The following is a 25,881-nucleotide window of genomic DNA, read 5'->3' on the forward strand; positions in this document are numbered from 1 at the left end:
CATAGCTATTGTACTGAGCTGTTAGCTTTAATGAGTCTGGTCTATTTCTCCCCTGATCTCCCTCATTAACAAGGTGCTTTCAAAAACAGAAGCAACACTGATTGGATGTTTCTGCTTATTACTTTATTCTCCGTAAACTCTAGAGACAAGTACTTGAAAATCCCAGGATGGTGGCTCTTTCTGCCAAACATGGTACCATGGCTGGTACTAAATCAAACCACACCATTTGTGGTTTGAGGGGGCAGGCTGTTTTTGTTAACAGGCAGGTGTACCTAAAAAAGTACTCACTTAGTATACAATGAAATTATTACTTTTTAGATAGCTTATCTTTATTTTGGTACTATTTTTGGTTGCACATTTTTTGGACAGTCTGTGTACAGAGTATTTATAACATTTCACCAACTTAGTTGAGATTCAAAAATTCATACTATATATCGGTTGAGTGAGTTGTCAAATTCAATTAAATTATTCTAGGAACATGTAGGCATGTTCATGAATCATTACATATACAGAGACTTTATAATCTGTATATTATGTTAGACATCTACAAACACAGTGAAACAGCTGAAATGCTGAATCTCAACTAAGTTCTTGAAATGTATAACAAATACTCTGTTACCCCTCTGTAGGCAGGCTATCCAAATAAAGTGTTACCCTGTTTTCACAGAAATTTCTAAAATGAACATTGTTCATGGGAAGAATGCAGTATTAAGACTATCAATAAATCAATTCACAATGTATTGATATATGTATCGCATTACATTCACATACAATAGTCATACTGGATATTACTGAGAGTTGGCAGATAATCTAATGTAGAGTAAGATTTCAGCTTTATTTACTTCAACAGCATGAAAGTCTATTAATAACCGCCTGTCTTAATCCTCTAGGACCTTCAGAAATACATCTAAAAATGCTGACAAAAATCTCAATGCATTACCAAGTGTAGTAATTCTTAAATTTATACTGCTTTTCTTTAATGCTATTTGCGTTAAAATATATAGCTAATGCTTAAGAATGAAAAAAGCTCTTATGTTCACTGCTTAGTGCTTTGCTTTCTGCTGGATTAAAGAAACATTACATTCGATTTCTCGTCTTTGACCGATTCAAATCAGTAGAAACAGAGTGGTTTTGTCTGCCGCCGGCATTAAAAGCCACGTGCGTGCAGGTACGGCTTTTCATTTGCGCGTATCAAAGTTTTCTGAAAGAACACAGGTTTAAAGGGCAAATCCTCGAGAAGAACGGCGAGCGACTTAAGATGCCATCGCTAAATGAGCACAGATGGATGGATTTTGGACTTGAGTACTGCAGACGGAAAGTGTGCCGCCCCAGTGCTTTATGAAGTCAATTAATCAATACTAGAGTTGGGTGGGAACGGTACCATAAGCCAAACAGGCTGATTCTGCTGCTGTGGCTGCCCTGGACAACCAACGTTGAGGGAAACAGGCGGCAATAAATGCATTACCAGAATGCTTCAGCATGCATTGGAATTACCCTGGCTGTCCATCACGCACCCTCTCTTCAGCTCCCGGTCCCACAGTATTTCAATTAAACATAATGAATAAAAACACCTACAACTAGCACATCACTGGTGTCAGCCTATATACTGCAAAAGTAGCTTAATAGAACAAGCCTGTTAACTGTCACTTTAATGATTTTACCCACTTGAACAGACTCCATATTGTGGGTCTCGCTCTGTTCACTGTACATCTCACAATGTAGTCAATCCTGTACAATGTAGTGTAGTGAGAGGCGGTATATCACACGGGGCGAGTCGACGTCGCTTTCAGGGAGCGTCGACGTGTCACATTCTGCTGCCGAAGAGGAGAATAATAAGGACACCTTGTGAGAGCCGCTATGGGCAGATACTACGCCTCCCTCGGACCTCTTATGATAACAGCAGAACCTCTGGAGACAGGATCCTGCCATCCTGCTGCTCCTTCTGCCAGGCAGGAGTGGGGGTGGTAACAAGGCTTTTCGGAAAGGGGTGGGGGGGATTTGTCCTTTTGTTCAAAAACATGCTGTTCTTTATAACTTTAAGGTTTCACCTTTCGGGAAAAAAAGAAGAAAAAAACCTCCCCAGTTTCTACAGAACTCCACGGCACAAAATACGATGCGGAGTGTAAAAGGGGAGGTAATTAGTGCCGGACAGTTTTCGTGAAGCTCACATATACAGTATTCATATCACATTTCCAATGTGGAGCGGCTCCAGGAGAAATGGCTGAATGTCTGCGGAGTGAAACTTTCGGCTGCCCACACTCCTCACGGAGAGAATCATTCCTCATTTTATTTGTATGTTGAAACCCAGGCGCCATCCTACTCTCCCATAGCTGTGAGCCAGACACACAGCATGAGTGGGTTAAGGTGCTCTTCACACATTGACACGCTGGAACAGATTTCTCTGCCTCTCAGTGGTGGTGGCCCTACCAATCCTGAACATGCAGAGATCACAGGAGCTTATATGGTTGGAGGGCTGATGGCCCGGTCGCTTTTCAGCTACGCTGCCCTGTTTTGAGCTAGATCTCAATCGCTCAAAAACACGGGCTAAGAGACCCAAGCGGAATGTTTTTCCTCTGCATATAACTAAAGATCTGCTGCAAATTTGAATCAATGATCCAAATAACAACTTTTCAGATTTCTTTTTTAAGTATTGTTATTTCTTTAAAAATACTTGCCTACTGTTGTGTAATTCAGCATTGTGCTGTAATGAAATCTCCAAGCAAATGTAATTTTTTTTTTAACCAAAATTTGAAATTGTGACAGATATAAACCCGGCTCCTCATATAAGACCAGTAATTCTATAATTTTAGGCTGTGCTGCTACTGCTTGTGATATTTACCCGCTGTTTCCCCACTGTACACACTGTAAGCCAGAAGACTTTGAGAAGGGCTGTCAATTAAATCAGATCAAGGGCGACATGACATGATCTGCTCTGTCACATGTTCTACGTTAGACTTCCTTTGGAGTTCTACTGGAACAAAAGACACGGAATATAAGGTTCTTTACCGCTCCACAGACGCTGTGCATTTGTTTTTTATAGTGCTGTCCTGCATAGGTAGTAATAGATTTATGTTAGGTCCCAAAGTTCACCTCGGTGCATTCTTTTTGTTCTGCTTGAATGTGCTTTGGTGATATACACCTCTAGGGACTTATATGGTATAGGCCAGTTTCAATACCCTCTATCTGGAGCTTCTCACTGTAACGGAGTGGGACCTCTGCGATAGCCTGGGGCTTGCTTTGCTGACATGCCCGTGATCCGAATACCAAACTACCCACATCTCCGAATTTGCTGCCCCATTTTGCCTCTGTCCTCCTGTCATTTTGCTTCAGCCGAGGTTGAATGAAACAGTTGGAGGAGAAGAATATCCCTCGTTGGACGTCTCTTTTTTGAACGGGCCTGTCAGTGGTTTGGTCACATGCTGTTTTCATTTCCGAAATCTATTTATCAAAGAACTGCGCTTTGCTTTTTATGATGATGCCAGAACTGACCACCGAAGCTTTAACAAAAGCCTAGAAGTCTATATATTGGTTTGCAAGGAAATTCCCTCTATCATTATTCCTCATGAGGGACACAATCAAGTCACAGCAAAACCATTAATTTCACATAATGTAAGTGTCCAGGCTGCGATTGTTCAATTATGAGATTCTTAGGTTTTGCAAAGAGTGATTGAAGCTGCTTCAGAGGTAATTAATGATGGTATTGTTTCCACAAAATAGTGGTGCGGTTCTTTTGATTTGGTAAGATGTACTTCCTTGAAGCAATTACAACGTTGCCAAGACAATTAAACCTTTAATACAATTGGATTACCATGTATGGGGAAAACTTAAAAAAAAAAACAAACAAAGAAAAAACAAAGTCACCACGGCTGAATGCCTCTCGAATGGATTTACCTTCCCGTTAGTTTAATAGAAACTGTAATTGAAAATTAAAATGCGCGAATAGAGGCGAGATGTAAACACCCGTTATCCCTTTGAAAGAGGGTTGCTGAACATTAGAGTTAAAGCTTCGGAAAGTCTAAGGGGAAAGTGTCATTTTGCTCCCACCTGAATGCAGGATTCAAACTGAGGCTTCATATACTAGCCAATCAGAAAGACTCCAGTTGGGTTCTGTGGCGTGTCTCTAACGTCTTTAGGTCACATGTAAATCAGGACAGGCACTTACTGGGCAGCCAAACTGGGAGGCCCCATACAAAGTGCCCGGTGGGGGGGGGTTCTGCAGTGTCTGGTTAGGGGTGCATGGCTGCAGAGCGATGTGGTACAGCGGGGCAGAGGGGGCTTCTGGCAGCCTGTCGCCGTAGCATCAATAATGCACAGATTTGTAACAATCGTAAATGGCTCTGGGTAATGGCTCAGCTGACGCATACCTCCTAGGTACTGGGACATGGCAGCAGAATCGCACTGCGCATACAGTGAATGGCAGCCGGCTCACATGGAGATTTCCAGCCTGGGCAAAAGGATAGTGGCCTGGTTGACGAGGGCGAGTCATTAGCACAACAGAAACGGCCTTTGTGGACGGGGACTCGTCGGGATTCCGCGGGAAATGCCACGGCAGGTGCTTTAAATGTCACGGGTTTGGCCCTTCCAGCAAACACGTGTCGAAGATTATAAAGCAGGCGTCAAACGGGACATTGTAACCGGGGCCTGCAGTCAATCAAGTCAATGAAACAGAATTTAAGAGAGAGAATCAGCGCATCATGCCTGTCCACTGGTTCACCTTCAGCATAGCGTTTCCACTGCTTCAAAATTACTTTAATACAATATGACAGGTACCTGCTCTGTGTAAATTGAATTTATACACTGGGTCATATTAGATTTGCTCGTTTTTATAATATTATTTTGAACTGTGGCAGGCATTTCGAGTTTCCCTGCTAGGCGTTTTTAAACGCCTCCCATTCTCTGTCTCATATCCATCCTTTATACTGTGGCCATAAGCGTCAGTCAAATTAAGTGTTCCACTGTCACTAATGTATTAATTTGATGGTGTGCACGGTAGATTAAATAATGAGATCAAAGCGGTCAGGAAATAAGGATATTCTGGGTTGTACCTTTCAACTACTAAGAAATTTCTGGGCTTGCAGAGATTCAGATGCAACTGAGGCGCTGCAGTAGCAGGGCTCGGAATCCGAATGCCTGTTCTCATTCTCCCGTGGCGCTTTTACACCGAAGAGACCAGAGGCGCTAACAGCCTTCCACCTTACTTACGAAGTTCAACACTTTGAACATGTATATTCTGGAGCCCTTTATGCCTTGTGAAGAGCTATCTAATGGGTAAACAAAATGTTTAGTTACAAGCACCACACTGTTGTAAAATTTAACAAATACCCAATCACCATAGTGTCACGGCCACTCACACAAAATAGTGTAAAAGAGAAAATATTAAAATGTGACTGATCAGTTTGATAGTCTTGAGACCCAATGAAGGGACCCATCAACCCTGAACCCTACTGCCACAACTTAGACTGATATGACCTGAACACAAGCTGGATCTGTCTTAGAACGTGTGCTCTATTTGGCTTACAACTGTCTGTGTTTAGACCTTACTTCAGTTAGTGCGTTCAGTTTTGTTTGCCATTATCACAGTGATTTAGACTTCAGGCTGACTGCCCTTTCCAGCACAACACATTAGTCATCGGCAGTGTAATTTCGTTTATGTTGTCGGAAGAGCTCAGGCTTACTGGAAATAATGTCCTGGGCGCAATCAGTAATTTCATAAATGAGAGAGCAGAAAGTACCGGTGGGTTTTCTCCGAACACCACAAGAACCCTACAGAAAGTCATATTTGGGTGTGTATCTGTAAACTGCAATTTATTTTTCCGAGAAGTCTGACAGTTTTAGACACAGGACAACTAGAATAAGAATGCTTGTTCTGGTATTTTTTTTATCGCAATTAACTCGAAGATCAGCCTACACCTGTGAGGATATTTAAAAGTGAGATGAATATGTAAAAGCTGAAGACAAATTTCATATCAGAGGCAAGGGCTGTGTTTGATTTTAAAATTTCCAGCTGCTTTGTGCCGTATGGGTCTAATTAAACCAGAATGTCTTTCCTGAAGAACAGATTTAAAATAGAACTTGAACCCCTATTAATCAGTATTTCTTTTCCTCGTCAGCCATCTACAGCGTTAATTAAAACTCCCCTGGAATAGCAACTTGCACACGTCATTCCCAATTTGAAGGCTGAGAGTATAACTAGGACACTCATTATGTAGTATATGTGAAATGTGTGAGTCTCTAACCATCTTTCAATTACCTCTGCTGCAAACCTTTGGCTACACGGCGAAACAGCACATGTCAATCAGGGAAACAAACCATTAACTGACTCTGCGAAAGTAAAGAGTCTTTCTGCAGAGCACATAATATGCAGCACATGATTTTTCTTCCCCACCGTGTTGCTGTTTACTACAAGTTCCTGCTGTCCATCATCTGTCCATTCTAATAGGAAAGATGATGCAGGCAATAAATCTTTAATAAGTTGCAGTGTCATCTCCCATGTACCAAGCAACATCATCCTTAATTCATCTGGCATGCTTTTCAGATTTAGTATTTAGCCGTCAGGGGTCCTGTTTATCAGACCTCGTTTTAATTATATTTTGAATCAGTTGGGGTGTTAAGAAGCATGAGCCTTTTGATCACCACTTATCTTCTTTAATGTGCACTTCAATTTTTTTAAATAAACCCTAAAAGAAAAAATTATAATATACAAAGGTTAAATAAATAGCTTGGCTTTCATATTGCCTACAAAACAGGAGTAGAAAAATGATGTTGATAAATGTGTACCTGAAGCCTGAGTGTTAATACTTATGTGTCATACATTAGATCTCCGGTAGAACTGAGGTAATAAATATGGTTTTCTTTAATCTTTTTACATTTAGTTCAATTCTGTTAGGGCATTTTTTTTGACAGCAGTTGAATATTTCATAACGGACATAGATGTTTCTTTGGTATGATTACATATTAGGGCCCAGTCATTGTTCTTCATTCGTTTTAAAAGCCACACCCCATTTTTTCTCATGTTGCTTTCCTAGTATGTGAATAGTTCAAGTCCAGAAAGTACAAATCCAGACCAAGATTTTGTTTCAACCAACCAGTTGAGTACTCTGTGAACGTGACTCTTTATTCTGGTTGGTTGAAACAAAATCTTGGTCTGGAGTTTTCCTTTCTGGACCTGAACTATCCACCTCTGAGTATGCTCTACCTTTATCCAGTAGGTTATTTCAATTCAAGCTAATGATACCATAACTGACTCTTAATAAGTAAGCTATTCTACTGATTTTGCCAACACATAAAGTGATGGTGTTTGAAACTCACTCTAAAGAACTCTTTGGTGGAGCCTGAGTCGAGGGTTCCGTATGCAATCTCCGTTTGTTTGGCAAGATCCTCTGCGCTTTCGATGGGGGAGACCATCCTCTCCACCGTGAGGAAGGCAGCCAGGTTGGCCGTATAGGACGAAATGATGATGAGGGTGAAGAACCACCAGACTCCGCCCACTATCCTCCCCGACAAAGACCTGAGACAAATGGAGAGAGAGAAGAAAAGGATGGCTCATTAATGGGGATGTCCTCCAGCACTGCACAAAAAGACCCAATCAGATCCAGCGTTCCAGACTGATACGACTTTAGTGTGTTTAATAATTATGGGATACTGCCATCATTTGTACCTGTTGCTTCAGTTGTGTCTATAATCCTCATTAACCCTCTGGAGTATAGTGTTAATTGGTCCTTGGGGCTGCAGCTTAATGTCATTAACTTGCTAAATTTGCAAGATGGACTTGTTTGTGCTTTTCCTTCCAAATAACCACAAGTCCAACCTCAAAACATGTGCAAATTGAAGGTCTCAGGGTCATCTTTTGGATACTTTGTCTTTTGAGGCAGCAATGACGGGGAAAACATTACTCACCTTTTGAGTAAATAGTTTACATACAGTGTACTAGTAACTTTAAATAATAATAATCCAAGTTTTATGTTTTTTTAAAGGTGTTTTTGGTATACATGCTTTATTCGAGAAAATATTATGTTATAAAAATAAAACATACCGTATTTGTTGGACTATGAAATATTAGCTCAATATATCCTATTGATAGAACATATTCAAATGTATTGATTAAATTTTGTTCATTGCTGAGACTAAACATACTTATTTACATAAAGCCTAACCACCAGAGACCAATTTATGCTTTAGAATCCAATTACTTGCTCACTTAGTTTATTTTTATATAGTGCCCCTCCCCAGACAGAACCCCCAGAGGGCTTAGCAAAGAATTAGCAACAACATTAGAACTTGATTTCGAAACGAATTAAGGACAGCATTGTGTGCTTGTGTACACACTAGACTGCTAATAGAACTTCGAACAGGGGAAAAGTTGAGGGAAATGGCAAATAATCGCAGTGTTTACTTCTGTATTACCTTGCAAAAAACAGCTAAAACAGCATGACGTAAATACGGTATTTACACTCTAACAGATATTATTAGAGGACTCTTCGGAAAATGACACTGATCGCACTTGTTTAAATTTCTTGTTCCTTAGATCTTGGAAGATCTTTGTGAGACAAGCTTGTCAACAGCCTTGATGCATTTTAATTCGCCACTTACCTCTACACATGTATGTGTCATAAAGAAAAAAAATGATGAACTTATAATGACAATGATTGTGATAGTGAGCTTCCCTCTTAGAAACTGAAGTTGTTTGGCATGCCTTGTGTGATGTTCGCTAACCTGCGAGCTGTGGAAAACCCACCCCCATTAATCTCTAACCTATCTGAATGGATCACTGGTTCCCCCCACTTTTGCACAAAATTGAATGGAAAAGTTATGTAAGCGCACACTCCTTCTGAGTCACTTTAATCCACATAAGCAATTTACTTAGTGAGCCTGTATAATGTGTGAAGTCTTGTCAGTTCCAGTTTTCCATTGGACAGAATAAGAGGTTTGAACATCTTACTTTAATTAAAAGAATGGTTTTGTTGTCCATTGTCACCCCTTAAGTCAAACATGGCAAATGACATTATCGAGTCATTATTCACTTTCACCGTCGTGCTCATCAGCATATTCATCAACCTTTCATTTACACTGAGACTTCCCATGGTCTGCCAGTGATTGCTTCCACACAGGAACGTAGGATACTTGTAGCAAGTAATCTATAAGGACCAGGGCTATGGAGGGCCCCTAATTGTTTGGTATCCTGCTGCAATGGGGACCCAATAACCTAACCGATAAGCCGGCTTTTCCCATACTGACTGATTAATGAATAGATGGACCGAGGGATGAATCAAGCATAATATCAAAGACAGAAGCTTGAAGATAATCAGATGCCATAAATACAGTGTAGACATCTCAAGGGCTTCATCCATTAGGCCAATTTCCAGTAATAAGAAGGAACGATAAAGTAAACAATTGTGCCACCCTCAGCATTGAGGATGGAGGTTCCTTCACAGACAGCAGTTCACAGCACTGGACATTAAGCATATTGGATAATGATGGCATTAGTGTGACCACACAGTGCCCGATGCGCATTGGCGAGGTAACTGACCTTGGTGAAATATCACATCCTTGCTGCATAAAGGCTCCCAGGGAGAACCAGAGACTATTAAATATCCCAAAGTCATTTGGTGGGTCCGGAGGGGTCTGTGGGTCTTTGGCTTCATCGTTTTCATCCAGATGCCACTCATAAGGGCTGAAGCGGCTGACCAGGAAAAGGACCACACTGACTCCGATATAGGCAAACACTATACACATCCAAATTTCGTAGGCCAAGGGGTCGAGGAAGGAAAATACTCCAGGTTTGGACTTTTGGGGCTTCTTTATCATAATGGAGATCCCCAAGCTCATAAAAGGCTTAGAAAAGTCAATGACTTCTTCTCGAACCAGCGTTATAGTTAGTGGTGCAACAGCTATATCTGCTCTCTGGAAATGGGAACATGGTACATGTTAGTTATCAAATTCAGCAGATTTTATCAATCCCTCTGAATTTTTTTCTTTGATGCATTTGAACGGTCTTAATTTTACACTGGACATGAGACATTAGATCTTGTATTAATATGGTTAAAATCTCAGTTCAATGAAAAAAAATCCCTTAATTTTTCATGAACAAAGCACACTGATTATTCCAGAGAGCCTGTTTCCCACTAATCATTCTCATTAAAATGAAAGTTCAAGACATGGTTTTCAAAACACAATCAATAACAATAAGATCGAGACAGCTAGAAGTAGTTTCCCGAGACATAACCTTTTTTACCTCAATCAAAGTCATTTGTAGACAGGCGGACCAACAAGATCTATGGCACGGTTCTGAGGGAACAATGTTGTACTTTTCCTAAGTCACTTGACCACATCTTTGGTGGTAAAAACCCTATGCAGCATCTGTCGTATTACTCTTATGATGCTAGGTTTCTCATGAACATTTCACATCTGTGTAATTTCACCCCTAAAATATTATTGTTATATATAAATTTAATCTCATCTTTTAAAATGTTGTCCACATACAGATGTGTTAGGCACACTGAAATGGATACTGGGTCATCCTTTTATGAAAATAAAATCAGTCTAACAGAAACCCGAAACATTTCATTAAGATGGGAGTCAAATTTATGTTCTTTGTAACGTGTAGAAGTCATATAACCTCATTGTCAAAATCCATTGTGTATGTTCCTGATTTAATATCAGATTACTAAAAACATCACTTCAATGGTGATGTTTATTCGAGGAAAAAGATCTCCGTGAATGCTACTACAAAGAGAGTAGATGCTAGTGAAATGGGAACTGGACGAATCATCAACCACCCACTGTGATCCACACAAAAGGACAGAAATGCTAGTTTGTTCTGATTTTTACAATGGGGAAACTGCAAATGCAAAATCATCCTTTGGTGGTGCAGTTGAAGCCACTATCTATTGGATCTTGTAACGATTGCATTATTATCGGATCATTCAGTGAGAAATATTGTGGAAGGAGAAAGCTATGATGGAACAGGAAAAACAGCTTAGCCGTTGTTTTTTCTTGTTTTTGATGTAACTCTCACTGGCGTCATGTCAATATATCACTGAATCATTTGCATATAAATAGCTAATTAGTGATCTAAGTGATTTATTGCTAAAGCAGAAATGTCTCTTGCAGCTCATAGTGGAATTATGAATAGTATTGTATGATCATCTTTCTTTATTTGTTGTGTCGCTGTCACAGCAGCCCACTTGACACGCCTACTTCGCCATTCTCTCCGCTTTTTATCAGTCAAGACATTTCTGCCAAAATGGAACTTGTGGCAGAAGAAAGATTTTTCTTGTCCTCCCCATTTTGAGCATTTTGTGAGCTCAAAAGTCAGGAAAATGCACAAAACGTCCCTACAGCTAGTAGGTAGAGCTGGAATTTATCAAACCGCTTCCTACAGACACACGCACACTTCCACAAGAACATAACGTACAAAAAGTAGCAATGACCAACAATAAGTATTTTTCTCTTATAACGGTACTGACAACAAGATTGTTATGTTGTTACAGCCATTTAAATGTAATGAGGGGCTCGGAAAATGATCAATCAATACTGGCGTAAATAGTGCACTAAAGGGCACTCTTTGGACACTTAAATTAAATATCAAACCTTTAAGAGATTACTAAAATCCAATTAATGCACTGGTCAAAAGGTCAAAATCCAGGAGAATCATTTGGGCTTTCCGTCTATTGTGCAAAAAATATGGATGGATGTAGTCATTTCAGACACTGTCTGGATGGTTGATGAGGAGATTTTTTCCTCTTTATCTGCGTGGAGTGGAGTTTTCCAATTTATAGGATAATTTTCTAAGGTTAGCAAATCAAACTGGGCAATCTTTCAGGGTGATGGTTAGGAAATTGAACAGATGAGGAGGCCCAGTCCTCATACATTTTGTATATGTTCCTACTCCGCCATTCTGAGCACGGAAAAGAGGAAATAAATTCCAGAATTCATACTTAGTGTTTCTGAAAATTTGCTCTTCCACAAATGGGATGCAGTTTTTTGAACCTGCCTTAAAAAACAGAGCTCCTTTATTAATAGCATATGCTCCACAGAATAATTACTTGTGACATCATCAAATCATGCAAACTGTCTAAGTCTGCATTTGACCCTACTAACAGATTGCACTTCTGAGGAAAACACACCCTACTAAGGGCCAGAAACAGATGGGTTTCAGCAGGCATTCTCTGAGGAACGTAGTATATTTCAGTGTAGTGCTGTATGCTGCATGCGCAAATGGGCAATTTGTTGTTTGATTTTTACATACATTTGTAGCCTGATCTCCTTCAAACATGACCAGTTTTCCGTAATCTAGTGTTTCCCAAACCGGTCTTCGCCCCCCGCCCCCCCGAAATGGTCCACGTTTTTGCTCCCACCCAGACAGTCCCAGCACCAGTAGAGAGCTGGGAGGGGGCAAAAACTTGGACTGTCTCTAGGTCACCAAGGACCGGGTTGGGAAACAATGTCTTAATCTTTTCCATATACCATAATTTCACCTTCTGGTCTTAGCTAAGCTTGTTCCTTTGTGGCTGAGGGATCAGACGTGTCACAGGTTAGCAGAAGGTGTTTTTCACACATTACTTACCCCATACACAAGTTCACCCACCATCCCGTTCCACGTTTTGGTCTCAGGATCCCTTGCACCATACTTTCCATCCATTACAATGGACAGTTTGTATTTTATCCCCACGTGTTTTGCAATTTCGGAAGCTAAATCGACACAATAGCCTTCATACTTGTCATTCCCTTCCAGATGCATGTGGTTTTTCTTGAACATCACGTACGGCGCTTCCTGTTAATTAAACACATTCCAAGTCATGGTCACACATGCTCAGGCACACACACATACAGCACAGTCTAATCAACAGAGCCCTCCGACCTTGGGCTGCATGCTTGCATGCTCTGACCACTGCAGACAACAACAGAACCCACAGGGAGTGTCACAGGAGAGACGGTATAGCTCACAAACGAAGAACCCTGCCATGGGGACTTGGGGGGTTAGGGTTAGAAGTGGTGGTGGTTGGGGGAGGGGAGGGGGGGGTCCGATTCACAAGCAAATGCATCGATTTTCCCCATTTCAGCCGCACAGCCAGATGAGTAGTCAGGTGGCCTCTCCCATAATCCCTCAAGCCAGCCCTTTGAAACTGCATTTGTTGTGCGTCGGTTTAGGGTTACTTTCCAGTTCATAAAGTAAATGGCAGTGACTGGAGAGGGATCAGACAGTGCTGCTAGCATCCGAACATTGCCAGGCACGTTGCACAAATGCGCAAGGAGGCTGCCACATTCCCAGTAAAGAAAAAAAAATAAACTCACCATAGTCCAAAACGCAAATTTCTTACATACAGAATATGCCAGGATTGTACGTGCTTTTTTTTCTTTTTTTTTTTTTTCAACATCATGACCATACAAAAGATCTGCTCACAGAGAAAACACATCCCTATAAGAACCAGGGACAATGGGATGCTAGTGGGTCTTCAATGGTTTATTTGTTCTGTGCTGAATGTATCCTTTTACCTCCATTGAAATGAAAAATGCTCCCTCGCGAGTTCACTGGTGTTTATTTGCCATTGGAGTGTACGAAAGGGTTTTTAATCATCACCTGCACTCCAAAGGAAAACCGCTTGGAGATCATGTGGAAAAGTACATAAACAATCGTGTCTGCACACGACGCTCCGTTATTCTGGTCTCAGATGAATTTGACAAATTTCACAAATTTATACTGTGAATTTTTAGTAGCTTGAATCTGCCTAAAACAAGGTCATTTTAGGCAGAGTCAGAAAGGCAAATATTTAGGAGCCAGTATATTAAAGGTAAGATAAAGAGAACCTTTATTTTACATTTAAAAATGACCCATATTATTTGCCCAAGTTTAAGATTTCCCCACATATTTAACGAGGACCAATTATTTCTGACACACCAGCGGGTATCCGTGGAGATAGTCATACTTGAGCACAGAACCCTTCCCCAGAGTAATGCAAAGCAACTCTGAGTAAGAGCATAAATACTAAAACCCGAAGGTCTTAAGTTATTTATACCCTCACTGGATATTTTGCATTGCGAGAAGGAAACCATTGGATGTATATATAAATATATATATATATATTTTAGTTTTTTTTTTTGCTTGTTAATTTACCCCAAGTGTCATTGACCATTTACTTAATGAGAAGAGAAGGTTTACTTACGTATGAACTCTGTCTATTTGATGGAGTATACCCTACCATTACATTACCAAAAGCCGTTATTGTGATGTCACTGCTACAACAGGCCACTGAGGTATGGAGAATCAAAATGCTTTGTCACCCACACTGATACAGTTGAAACACTCTTTGTGTCGACTGTTTCAAAATGTAGTGAGTGGGTGGAAAGCAACATATAAAAAGACATTTTTCTACCCGCCCAGGACAGAATGCATCCATCTTGGAATCAACACCTTGACCTTGAGTGGCAGAATTAGTGAAACATTTAAACAGCATGGAAAGTGTACCATAATAGTAGTGACCACAATTGTTCGGTTTTCCACAGAAGACTCGTTGGTGACCTGCTGATCCATAATATTTACAAATCTTTCAAACTCGTTCCAGTACCCGATCTGAAAGTGACAAACATAATTGTTATTATCAGTAACAGTTCCATTTTTTTTCTTTTCTATAATTGTCAGCAGAGTGGAGGCACGAATAATGATGTCATAATTCTAGGAGCAGCTCTAGTTTTGTTATGGTTACCGCCTGGAAAGCATAGATATGTCCGGGAGGAGGATAAGGGATGGGCCTATAGGGTCAGCTGACCTCATATTTATTTTTAAATAGGAGGCACGCCGCTTCCTGCGGTGCATCCGAATCATTGCTAATGGAGTTTTCGTCTTCCTGCCTGCTGATGTCTACCTCGGGACGACTCGTGGTGTGGTGGGATAATGACGGTGTTTGTGACACTGCCCCATGCCTGCCGGACTCCCTTTTCCGCAGAGGAGCAGACGACACCATTTATGAGCCGCGAGAGTGCAATATCACCCAGCAGCGGTGGCTGTGCCCGTGTAGAAAATCTACCAATAATTAATGTACATGGGAATATGTTACTTTTCCCTGGTCTAATTCAGCAGTGACTGAGCCCTTAATAGTACAGATTGCTGTATAAATGGCTATCAGCACGGCTACATTTGTAGCAGCGCGATCCCTGTAATGGGATGGGTGCTGATAATAGTCCTGCCACAGGGTAAGGGAGGGGGCTACGCATTAGCGTCTCTAGGGCATAGGAGGGGGAGCCTCACGCACCCCCCTGTGTCCCCCATGCGAGCCAGGCTTGACGAGGCGCTGACTCTGATTGGCTGGCTCTCCCGGGAAAGGGTGCTAATTGGTGAGGAATGGCTCTGCTGTGCAGACGGCTGCGTTCTGCCTTACAAACGGCCCCAAACTTCCCCGTCTCCCGTGAGCCATTCAGAATATGGCCTCAGGTGTCATAGTACTCGTACAAAGGAACCCAAGCCAACCAGACCGCCTACGCACAGTTTTTTTAAAGATTTAATTCATGCAAAACAGTTCCAAAAATAAATGTTACATTCGTACGCAGGTACTCAGCGCTATGCTGCAATGAAATCAAGGCCAATACGAGGTTTTATTCTGGAAGCTGATTAAGACGGAGCAGAAACTGCTCCTCTGTTCTGACTTTCAGCCATGTTCCAGTCTGTGTTCTCAAGGCTGTTTGCTGAAGCGGCTCATGCATTGAGCCTTTTTTTACGGTGATGATGTTCTGCTCCTAATTCAAGTGCTCCCCCCCACGCAGAGGTAGGAGGCGCACTCCTTCCGCGGCACGGCTGACGGCAGCTTACCTTTCGCGGCCCACCTGTTTTCATCTCGTAAACATCGATGGTGTAATTCGATCGCCGGCCAAAGCTGTCGAACTGGATGTTTCCAGTCATGCCTTGAACTTGGACCTGCCGGGTGGTAACACAGAAAAACGCTGAGGACAGCTCAGGCATTGTGCTCTCGCCCACTGCAAACTGGCAACACCGTTAGTAGTAAGTGGGAAAGGGGCTTTATGCAAGAGCTAAAATTATTTTTTTTTATATGCTGTGGTTTGACTAAGACAGCCAGCAAGAAAAGTTGGGAATCTGTGTCTATTTGGGTAATGTTTCTCAAACTGGTTCTTGGTTTTTGGGAGGGAGCAAAAACTTGGATTGTCTGGCAGATAGCTGGGAGGGAGCAAAAACGTGGACTGTCTGGCACATAGCTGGGAGGGAAAAAAAAAGTCGACTGTCTGGCAGGGTGCTGGGAGGGAGCAAAAACGTGGACTGTCTGGCACATAGCTGGAAGGGAGGAAAAATGTGGACTATCTGGCAGGGAGCTGGGAGGGAGCAAAAACATGGACTGTCTGGCAGGGAGCAAAAATGTGGACTATCTGGCAGGGAGCTGGGAGAGAGCAAAAACGTGGTCAGGGGGTCCCAGAGGACTGGGTTGAGAAAAACTGTATTAGATCTTGCATCCATTCAATTCTGGAAGTCGGGATGGCCAGAAAGTGGCAAGTGTGGACATGGAAGCGGGCCCTTACCATTTTGAGGGCCCGTTCGATATCAATGCCCTGGCTCCAGGGCACGGCGGGGTTTGCCAGGCAGTCCCCGGCGCTGCCTCTCCGGGACACATCCACCCGCTGGCGCCGCAGGTACCGGAAGGCCTCGGCGATCACCAGCACAGCATCGTGGGTTAGCGCTGACGTGTACTGCAACATGCACGGCACGACGCCTCAGCTGCTGCACGCTCTCCATGCAGAACAGTCTCCCTCTACTCGATATTTCAGTTTCTTTCATCAGAGAGTGGGACACGCTTTTCATTTAATTTTTTCCCCTCAGTATTTATTCTATGGTCTGTTTTATCAGAGGCAGCCAAATTGCACAGATTAGTCACTGGATAAAACAGGAAATTAGTCACTGGATAAAACAAAAAACAAGCCTTTATGAAAAAATAATCTTAAGTATAAAATTCCCTAAATCAACTAAGTTCTTGAGTATTTTAAATTGTTTTAGGTGCTGCTTAGCTTGTATTAAAGTCTGTCTGAGGGAATATTTACACATAAAAGGAAGGAATATTGCGGATGCCCAGTGATGAAAGCAGGGAAAGATTCTGCATCACAGCAGTGGACACGGCTGTACAATAGCACTGACTCAGTGGGTGCTAGAATAAAAATTCTGCTGACGGTCTCAGCAGTTCAGATACATTTCCAGCATTCGGAGTGAGGCTCGAGGAGGTTTCATTTTGTAGGAGGAAACACGTCTTGCTGTCTTGCGTCGGTCTCTTAAAATGTTAAATCTAAGGGCTATGAAACAGTGACAGCAGCTGAAAACAGATTAATTGCTCCGCTTGGGAAAAATTACATGAAAAATAAAGCCGGCTGTCAGAGGCGGCTCCCCGCACATTTCACTAGAGAGTAAGAGCAATGGTATACATTATCTTCGGCTGTTAAAAACTCCATTCATCCATTCAGGAGAAATGCTAATTTCACCCTTAGAAGTCCAGCTGATGCATACCAGACCTTCAGCATGTATTTCAGGTCGCACGCTATGTGTTTACGTCTACAGAGCAACTTCTAGAGGAATTACAAAAGTTTCTGCCTATATTTTTCGTTTCTCTTGATGGGTCTGCATCGTTTGAAGTCAGTCAAATTTGCATAACATTAGTCAAGTTTTTAAAGAGGGAAACATCTGTCGCGGAGTTTTTATGTTCGAAAAGGTATTCTTATGATGCTTGTACAGAAGGAAACGTTTATTTTAAACCCTTTAATGTTTTTTGAGGATAAACACTATGGCTCAAGGATGATTATTTTCTTTGTGAAAAAGAGAGTACAATGGCATTTTATAGATCCCCAGAGGGAAATTTCTACCTACATTTGGCAGTTTTTGTACAGCTAGACCCATAAACATCGTTATAATAGAAGAGTACTAAAATTACGAATTGTTTTTCTTTCAGATATGTTACAACTAGGGTCACATTGCCAGCCTTTAGGTGTCTGCAGACTGGTGTCTGTCACACAAAAATTTTACAGATTGGTAAAAAAAACTGGTGGGGGTATGGGGGGGTGCCGGCAGATCGATCGCTGATTTCATAAGTTTAACCATTTACATGTTTTTAGATGTGAACATAACGTTGTGAACGTGTGAATGTTGAAAGTATATAGTTTATTTTTGGAAATTAACCAACCCCCCCTAAAACCCAATGTCCTGTGGGCTGGTGGAATACTGTCCACAGACTTGCACGGAGGTGAGGGACGCCACTCTACAATGACCACAGAAAATCGACTATGGTTCTCCATTGACTATGCATTCTTAAGTGTAGAAGTGTAGAAGAAAGGTAGTCCTTTTGCTGAGTGCTGTGGGGGGGGGGGGGGGTGTGCCTAGATAATCCATAATTTATCGAGAGAAATGGTACGTCCAGTAGGGAGGGAAATCGGGAGACACATGGGGAAATCGGCAGGTATGCTTCAGTAAAGCGACTCTGCTCTGTTCCAATGTGAGTAATCAAGACATATTTCTTCCTCCTAACTTCTGAAGTCCTTGTTCACAAAATCCATTATAGTTATGGATTCAGAGTCAGTCAATTACTAGCTGTTAATTTTTATGAGCCATATCAAGGTTCTGGGAACCACTGACAACTGGATCTTTATCTGTTTTGTATGTTATTAATCATTTGCTTATAGCTGTGTGATACTAAAAGGTGCTATAAATGTGAGAATAGCAACTGACAAAAGCACATTTGAAATACGGTGGGAAAATGAATAATGGCGTTTATTTTAATTAATGGAATGTCACTGATTTATTTTGTTGAATACCTTGTAATTAGGCATGTGGTTAAGCTCCAGAATGACCTCCATGTAATAATCTCCTTATTGATAGGGAGAATCCTTGGGAAAGTCACCCAGGCTTGCATGGCTATCAAAGACTCACCTTCAGGGGTGTGTTCCTGGCCTCGGGGAATTCCCTTTCGTCCAGCCGGTCCCAGCGCTGGAGAAACTGCTGCACAATGGGATTTTCGGGGTTTATTATCTGAAAGCCGGTAATGTTCGCCCCGCCGAGGAAGACCTTGTCCAGACTAATGTTGGAAAAACCCTGGAACCCAAGAAAAAGAAGAAATTCAGAGATGTCTAGGTAGAGAAGTGTTTTTTTGGGAATGCTTCTTTTTGTATTCACCGATATTTTTATACTGTATTGTTTGGCAGACTTGAGAACAGGCACACATATCACTTGCTGAACTTGCTTATCAGTACAAATCCTCGGGTACAATTCTATGCTGCAAACAAGGGCAAAATGTGGTGTTTTGCCTATAATTTCCAGAAATATAAAAAAAAAACCCTTGCAGAACAAGGGTGTTAAATCACGAGGCTACGGCAGACTCAAAAAATCAATACCATTAAAAAAATGGAGTAATGGTGCTTTAAAAAGTTGTCTTTAGGTGGGAATACAGAAAGTATGTTACTCACCAAGTTGGCCAGAATGTAGTGGTAACCACGGCTGTTCTTCCCGAGAGCCACAACCTGTAGGGTAGAACTGAGGTGAGTGTCTCCGTGTTGACTAGAATACCACTAGTTTAGTTGTTGTGTGTCTATGCTGTAAAGTAGTGTTCCCAATCCGGTCCTTGGGGAGCCGCAGACAGTCTATGTTTTTGTTCCCAGTACGGTGCTGGGAGGAAAGAAAAATGTGGACTGTCTGGCAGGGAGCAAAAACATACACTGTCTGGCAGGGAGCTAGGAGGGAGCAAAAACATAGGCCGTCTGGCAGGGAGCTGGGAGGGAGCAAAAATGTGGAATGTCTGGCAGGGAGCTGGGAGGGAGCAAAAATGTGGAATGTCTGGCAGGGAGCTGGGAGGGAACAAAAACATAGTCTGTGGGTCTTTTTGATCCTTCTGTTTCAGTTTTTTTATGGGATGGACAAACAAGAAACATTCCAACTCCCTTTGAGCTAAGAGTTCTTTCACGAAGAATTTTGTTAAAGGGAAAACGTCAGAATGTTATCTTTTAGAGGACAACAAGAAGCATATGTTTTTTGCTGATTGAATACATTTGAATTATGGGGAAAGAACCTTTTTAAAATTCTACGAACAGTGAAGTCTTTGAAGCCTTGCTCTCCTCTAATTTTCTTTCTTAATTGATATAAGAACAAGCGAACAGAAAAATGTTTGCATATAAAAGGAACTTTAGGCAACTCAGAAGGACTAACTACAGGTAACTGCAGTTGACAGCATTTAAAACATACAAACACATTTGTCCAGAGAATACTGCTTGAGCACTGACCAGTAGCAGCTTGCAAAGAACTTTAAATTATACATACCTCACCAGTTTCACTAATTTTCTTGCCTGTCTGCCTTCTTCGGCATCCCCCTTCACTGTTATTTATTACACTTTCTGCGTGTTGTGGTTTAAAATTTCACCTGGTTTGTTGTCAGCAAACCTGTCACATTAAATAAGTTTATCCTATAAATGCGTAAGTATAACATTTCACACTAACTGCAAACATACTGGACGATTTATGGATATCGGAACATGTGCAAGTGAAATATAAGTCACCAAAAGGGTTTAATAATTTAGGCCTCACTTGTTCTCACTCGTATTTTAAAAGGACTATTCAGTGCCAATGCTCACAGGTATGTCGTCTTCATAGTATCTTTGAACAGCAGCTTATCCGGGGATCAAAATGCAATTTTTACCACAGACACGGTCTTTAAAAACGTGTCCAAATTCAGGGGCTGCATCCTTCAATGGACATGATCTATGTTGTCAAATGGGACGGTCTGGCCTACGGATAATTTCCTATTTATGTCACCAGCTGTTCCCGCCCTTACCCTTGAGTCACAAAGCACTGCCCCTATCGCCTAGCCGGGAAACACCGTCTTTATCTCTGTGCAATAAATCTTGGGATACGTTGGGCTGCAAAGGATCCATCTGCCGCATCCTTAGCAGACCCGGAAAAGAAGGATGCATTTCTAGACTGCATTTGACGGAGCCTTCGAAATGGGACAGCCGTGATGCAGCCTTAGAAGGATGCAGCCCCTGAATTCAGACTCAGCCGTTGTCTTCTTTACTCAATCAAAATGTTTTGTTATGGACATGGAACAGTCTTGCAACAGAATATTTGTCCATGTATGGACAGGTTGGCAATCCCTGACTGGAATGATTCTCTAAGGACTGGGGCACAGCATAAAAGCTTTATCCATATTAAATACCCTTTCCCTCAAAAACAGAAAGCTAAAGCATCGAGAGCTTGCCTTTGGTATCCTCAGGCAATGGCCAGACGCAACAAACATCCAAGAGAAAAGCTTCAGGCACGTGTTTTTATTTATTTTTTTCTGCCTTGAATTGTTTACCTGGATTTTTGCCGTTGGCTCTAAGAGGCAGCCAGCATTTGAATTACTTTCTTTTCTCCACAACTTCTCCACAGTGCTTTTACTTACTGCTATGATTCGGTTAATATAAAGTTTAAGGGCAATTTGTCTTGCTGGGATTTCTCCATGCTGTGGTCATTATGATTCACATTAATCAGTGTAAAACAAACCTGTTGCCCTACTTATCTTCATTTAATTGTCTTCTATGATAGACACACTAAGGAGTCATAAAAGCAGAGGAAATGCATGGTATTCTTCATCATGTAGACTTCTCTGAATTAGATGGCCACCTTTTTGGTAAAGCTTTATAATATAACGCTGCACCTTCATAATGCCTTTATAATGCATTCGCAGAACATTGACCGCATCATCATAATGCATGCATGTAAGTATGCCATAACATTATAACAGTTTTAGCAGCTTTAATATACATTGGTAACAAACATTATACGATAACAAACATTATAATTGTATAATAATATGATATTTGTTAATGTATATTATAGCTCTTAAGGTATATTAGGATGTTAAAGTATACATACATGCTGATTATGAATGTCTTGTGAATGCACTGAATGTTCTATGAATGCATTATAAAGCCATTATGAAGGTGCACTGAATGTTCTATAAATGCATTACAAAGGCATTATGAAGGTGCAGTTAATGTAAAGCATTACAGAATTTTTAAATGTACTATTGTATCATAAAACATCAGAAATGTCTGCCTCATTCCATCTAGCCTCACGAGAGCCACCTGCTTGCATAAAAATGCATAAAAATGTGTTAATAAAACTCTCCAAAAATAGTGCGCTCATGCGTAAAATCTTTTAATGCAATCTAGCTTTTTGGGTACTTAGGAGAAACCCTAAAAATTAGAAATAAGGCAAACAAGTGCCTCCAGTGAGATCACTGCAAGTGTCTCTTAATGCCATCAGCATGTCTCCACTGCACCATGATACACTCTCCCAACCTAGTATTAATTAACCAGTTAAATGTTCCATTCCCAGTGGCAGTTTTGTTGCTTTCCATTTGCGGGGCAGTGCTCTGCTAGTCAGGAGTTGCCCGTTCCTCTTCACGTGAAGCACGCCTTAAATAACTGCGCTGCTTTGCTTTGAGGAGCATGCACACCCAGAACGTCTCTATTACGGAAAACCCACACACGTTTAATTAGATGCAGCCTTTATTTGTCCATGTTGTGCTTCATGTGGGTGTTTACATCTCATGAATCACTGCAGTATGATGTGTTAAAAAAATATTGACACTTGCCTATGCATTGTAGTTCTATGTACAGGAAACAGCAGGTGGAACTGACATAGAGACGGTTCTTCGTTGCCCTCTTTTGAGGCTGCTTAGTTATGTGAGTCACATGAATCACGCCTGGCTCAAGTAAGTCATTAAAATCAGAAATTTGCCTCATGCCAGGATATTACAGGAACAGGGCAGTGAAAGGCTGAGAAGTAACTGTTAAGTTCTATCATTCCTCAGTCGAGAAGCTTGGCTGTCATGTTTGGACTCCATTTGTTCAGCAAGCCAACCTTGCTTGTGTCCTGTTAGTTCACAGGTATCTTCACAACGTGCGACACACATTCTGTAGAAATTCTGCTCAAACTGAAGGGAACGCCGCAGATACTGTATGAATACATACAACACACTCCAGCTTTCAATTCAAACATACTATGCTTCCGATGCTCGCGATCACAGTAGACCGGTTACTCTAGTTTTAAGATGTTCTGATTGCCTCTGGAGAGAACGTGTCCTTAATCCGTCAAGGTGACTGCTCTGTCTTTCACCCCGGGCTCTTTCCTATTAGGAATCCCTGGATTTCTCAGTAGGCATTGGTGCAGTGAGTGAAAACGCAGGAGCATTAGCCACACAAATACAGTGTCATGCAAATACATTTCTACTCAAGATGCAAATGGAGCTTTAAATGAAAAGAGATACCGCAGGGACATCGTAATGATATTATTTTCAGAACAGAGCGGTTAAAAATAGTATGTAATAGCTTCTTTCTAGAATGTTAGAGACTTGTAACTACATGGGCCATCTGGGATGTGGGTTCCCAAACTTTTCAGCCCGCAACCCTCAAAATAATAGCGTCAGAGACTCACGACCCCCACTAAGTGGTTGAAAAATGCAAACATTAGCACGCACGTACCATTTTAATTATTTTATCACTGTTTCAACTTTTAAGATTTTTAAAAATCTATTAAAACAATTATTTACATATTCAAATATTCACAAATCAGGGCTATTCAAATCACGGTCCTACGGTGTGAGCCCTGCTGATTTTCCAGCCTTCCTTTACTTGTGAGCAGGGTGTAAAGCCACTGTGGCCAATCAGAATCAGTAATTATTAAACGAACTAGCTGGGAGAACTGAAAACAAGGCCTGCATTCGGAATCGAGGTCCAGATTTGAGGAGCCCTGCTCGCAAACCCCCACTTTGAGAACCACTGATGTAGAACGTCGGAGAGGCCAACACCCAAGACATCATCAATGTTGGTCACTCGACAGGCAGAAAGAGAGGCATGGCAGGGTTGCCATTCCAGCCCTTCTGGCGAGCACAGAGGTCTCAGCATGAGTGTGACAGCACACTAAGGACTTAATGAAGCAACTAGGCCCCGCGGTGCAGCCTGCCTGTCTCCTCGGAGCCAAAGGTCTGCTTTGCTAAAAGACGCCGCTCATTTCCATAGGACCACTCTGGCCGAGCATCGTTCCGCTCTTATTATACAGCACACCTTCGTTCCCTGCCCTTCGGATCACATTCCCAGGGCGGCTACTAAATACTGCCAGTGGCAGGGGAGCTGAGGCATAGCGGCGGAGATGCGCACTCAGAGACCTGTGGTGGCGCTAATGTGATTTGGGTAATCAGCTTTGCCCTAAATGGATATGGGATATTTATACTATAAAGCAAATTCCTAGATTTTGCGCGCGTGACTAACTGAACAGTTTCCTATTTCGCCAGTGTCAGGCTGCGATTCCCCGGCATGAAAGGAAATTCGGTCAAGGTTTCCCCAATGCTGTTTGGAAGTTTTGCGCCATAAAGCTTATAATCGACTTATCACTTCTGCTGCCTTGCCTTTTTTCCACATTGACTGTTGGCTGCTTGTAATGTTAACCAAGTAGAAAATCTGTTTTGCATTTTCAAATGTGGTGTATATATATATATATATATATATATATAAATATATATATATATACATACAAGGTATATGCACCTCCAGGCTCAGCATGAGATTTCGGTGGGTGACATCACCACACCTATACAGTGCCATTCAGCTGCGCTAAGGAACAGCTACTCTGAGAAACAGCACTGCAAAAACACACTGTATCTGCTTGACTCAGCAGGCGGCTCGCCGTCTCGTTCTTCTCTCAGGAAAACACTGACCCCTTATCTGCCCCTCTGCCACCTTTTGTTCTCCTTCGAGAAAGAGGTTGCCCAACACAGAGAGAACTTTTCATTAAGTCCTGAAGGACAAACACAAGCGAAATGACCCATGGATGTAGTACTCAGAGTCAATTCAAAAACCAAGACAAAAGACCAGGAATGGCTTGCAGCTGGGAGAGAGGGCTGGAATAATATATGTATTAACTTAGGGTTGTCACACCTGCCCCTGATTTACTAACAAGGCAATTTAACCTGCTCTAGGCTGGTGGTAATTACAGCCTAACCTTACTTAAGCTGTGCAGTGAGTAATTTTCACTGCTTTGTCATCGCCAGTGCTCTTGGAGCATAGGGCTCAGCTGGCTGTCAGTCAAAGGTTTGTTTTATGGAGCTAGATGGAGTAGGTCTGTTTCCTTTGTTCCTGTCATTGCCAGCAGGTACTGGATGGATGACTTGGAGGTCATGGTTCTCGTTGACTGGAATCTTGTTTTGGGTTTCTGGTTAGTCAGTTTCTGGTTTAGGGATTCTGGGTCCCAAGTGCTGCTGCTGGTATCCTGTGTTTGGGGTGAGGTTGCACACGTGTGTCCTGGGTTCTGTGGTCTTTTTACTTTTTAGATTCCTGGTCTGGGTTCTTCAGTCCTTTGTACTTCAGTGGACCTTCTGGTTCACCTCATCCTGGAGTCTGTCCATCCCGTCAGCGGCCCAAGTGTCCCTGGTTCCATATTTCTAGTAGTGTTAGGAGTCTTGGTCTCTGGGGCCCAAAACCTGGTGTGATGGATGGATGGCCCAGTTTTGGGTTTTCCTTCATAGACCTCTATTAAGAAGGTTAATAAATGCTTTTAACCGGTAAGCATGGAGTCAAAGCAAACCCTTTGTCTCCTGCCTGGGTTACTGTTACTCAAGGATATCGCTCATAAAATATTATACAGTGCTGAACCAAAAGTAAAAGGTCGTGCCCACAGTCAGATCAACGCTTTGGAATCTATTATTAGTATTTCCAGTATCATGAGGCATCATTCTGTTGTTGATGAAGGAAATAGTGTTCAGAGGTTTAATATCCAGTTCAGTAAACCGTAAATATTAACTTTATAGATAGTTTTGAAGGTGTTTAACTGGTCAGTTTACTTGAGCAAAGAGACTCTGTCACACTTCACTCCAG

General features: G+C 41.8%; 1 protein-coding gene across 5 annotated transcripts in view; it reads right to left on the minus strand.

The window, feature by feature from the left end:
* Positions 1-25,881, minus strand: part of gria3b (glutamate receptor, ionotropic, AMPA 3b) — a 94,529-nt gene that overhangs the window by 11,609 nt on the left and 57,039 nt on the right. For all 5 annotated transcript variants that reach the window (XR_002840471.2, XM_023830538.2, XM_023830536.2 and 2 more), the window contains exons 5-12: positions 19,441-19,494; positions 18,908-19,069; positions 16,522-16,689; positions 15,803-15,907; positions 14,465-14,569; positions 12,566-12,772; positions 9,527-9,900; positions 7,309-7,507 (exon numbers count right to left, since the gene is read on the minus strand). Coding sequence is in view for 4 of the 5 variants with exons in the window: in XM_023830538.2 (XP_023686306.1) it covers positions 7,309-7,507; positions 9,527-9,900; positions 12,566-12,772; positions 14,465-14,569; positions 15,803-15,907; positions 16,522-16,689; positions 18,908-19,069; positions 19,441-19,494 (1,374 nt within the window). In the remaining variant the exon portion in view is untranslated. The remainder of the gene's footprint in view (positions 1-7,308; positions 7,508-9,526; positions 9,901-12,565; positions 12,773-14,464; positions 14,570-15,802; positions 15,908-16,521; positions 16,690-18,907; positions 19,070-19,440; positions 19,495-25,881) is intronic.

Source organism: Paramormyrops kingsleyae, chromosome 10 (assembly GCF_048594095.1).
Source record: "Paramormyrops kingsleyae isolate MSU_618 chromosome 10, PKINGS_0.4, whole genome shotgun sequence".
Taxonomy (NCBI): Eukaryota; Metazoa; Chordata; class Actinopteri; order Osteoglossiformes; family Mormyridae; genus Paramormyrops; species Paramormyrops kingsleyae.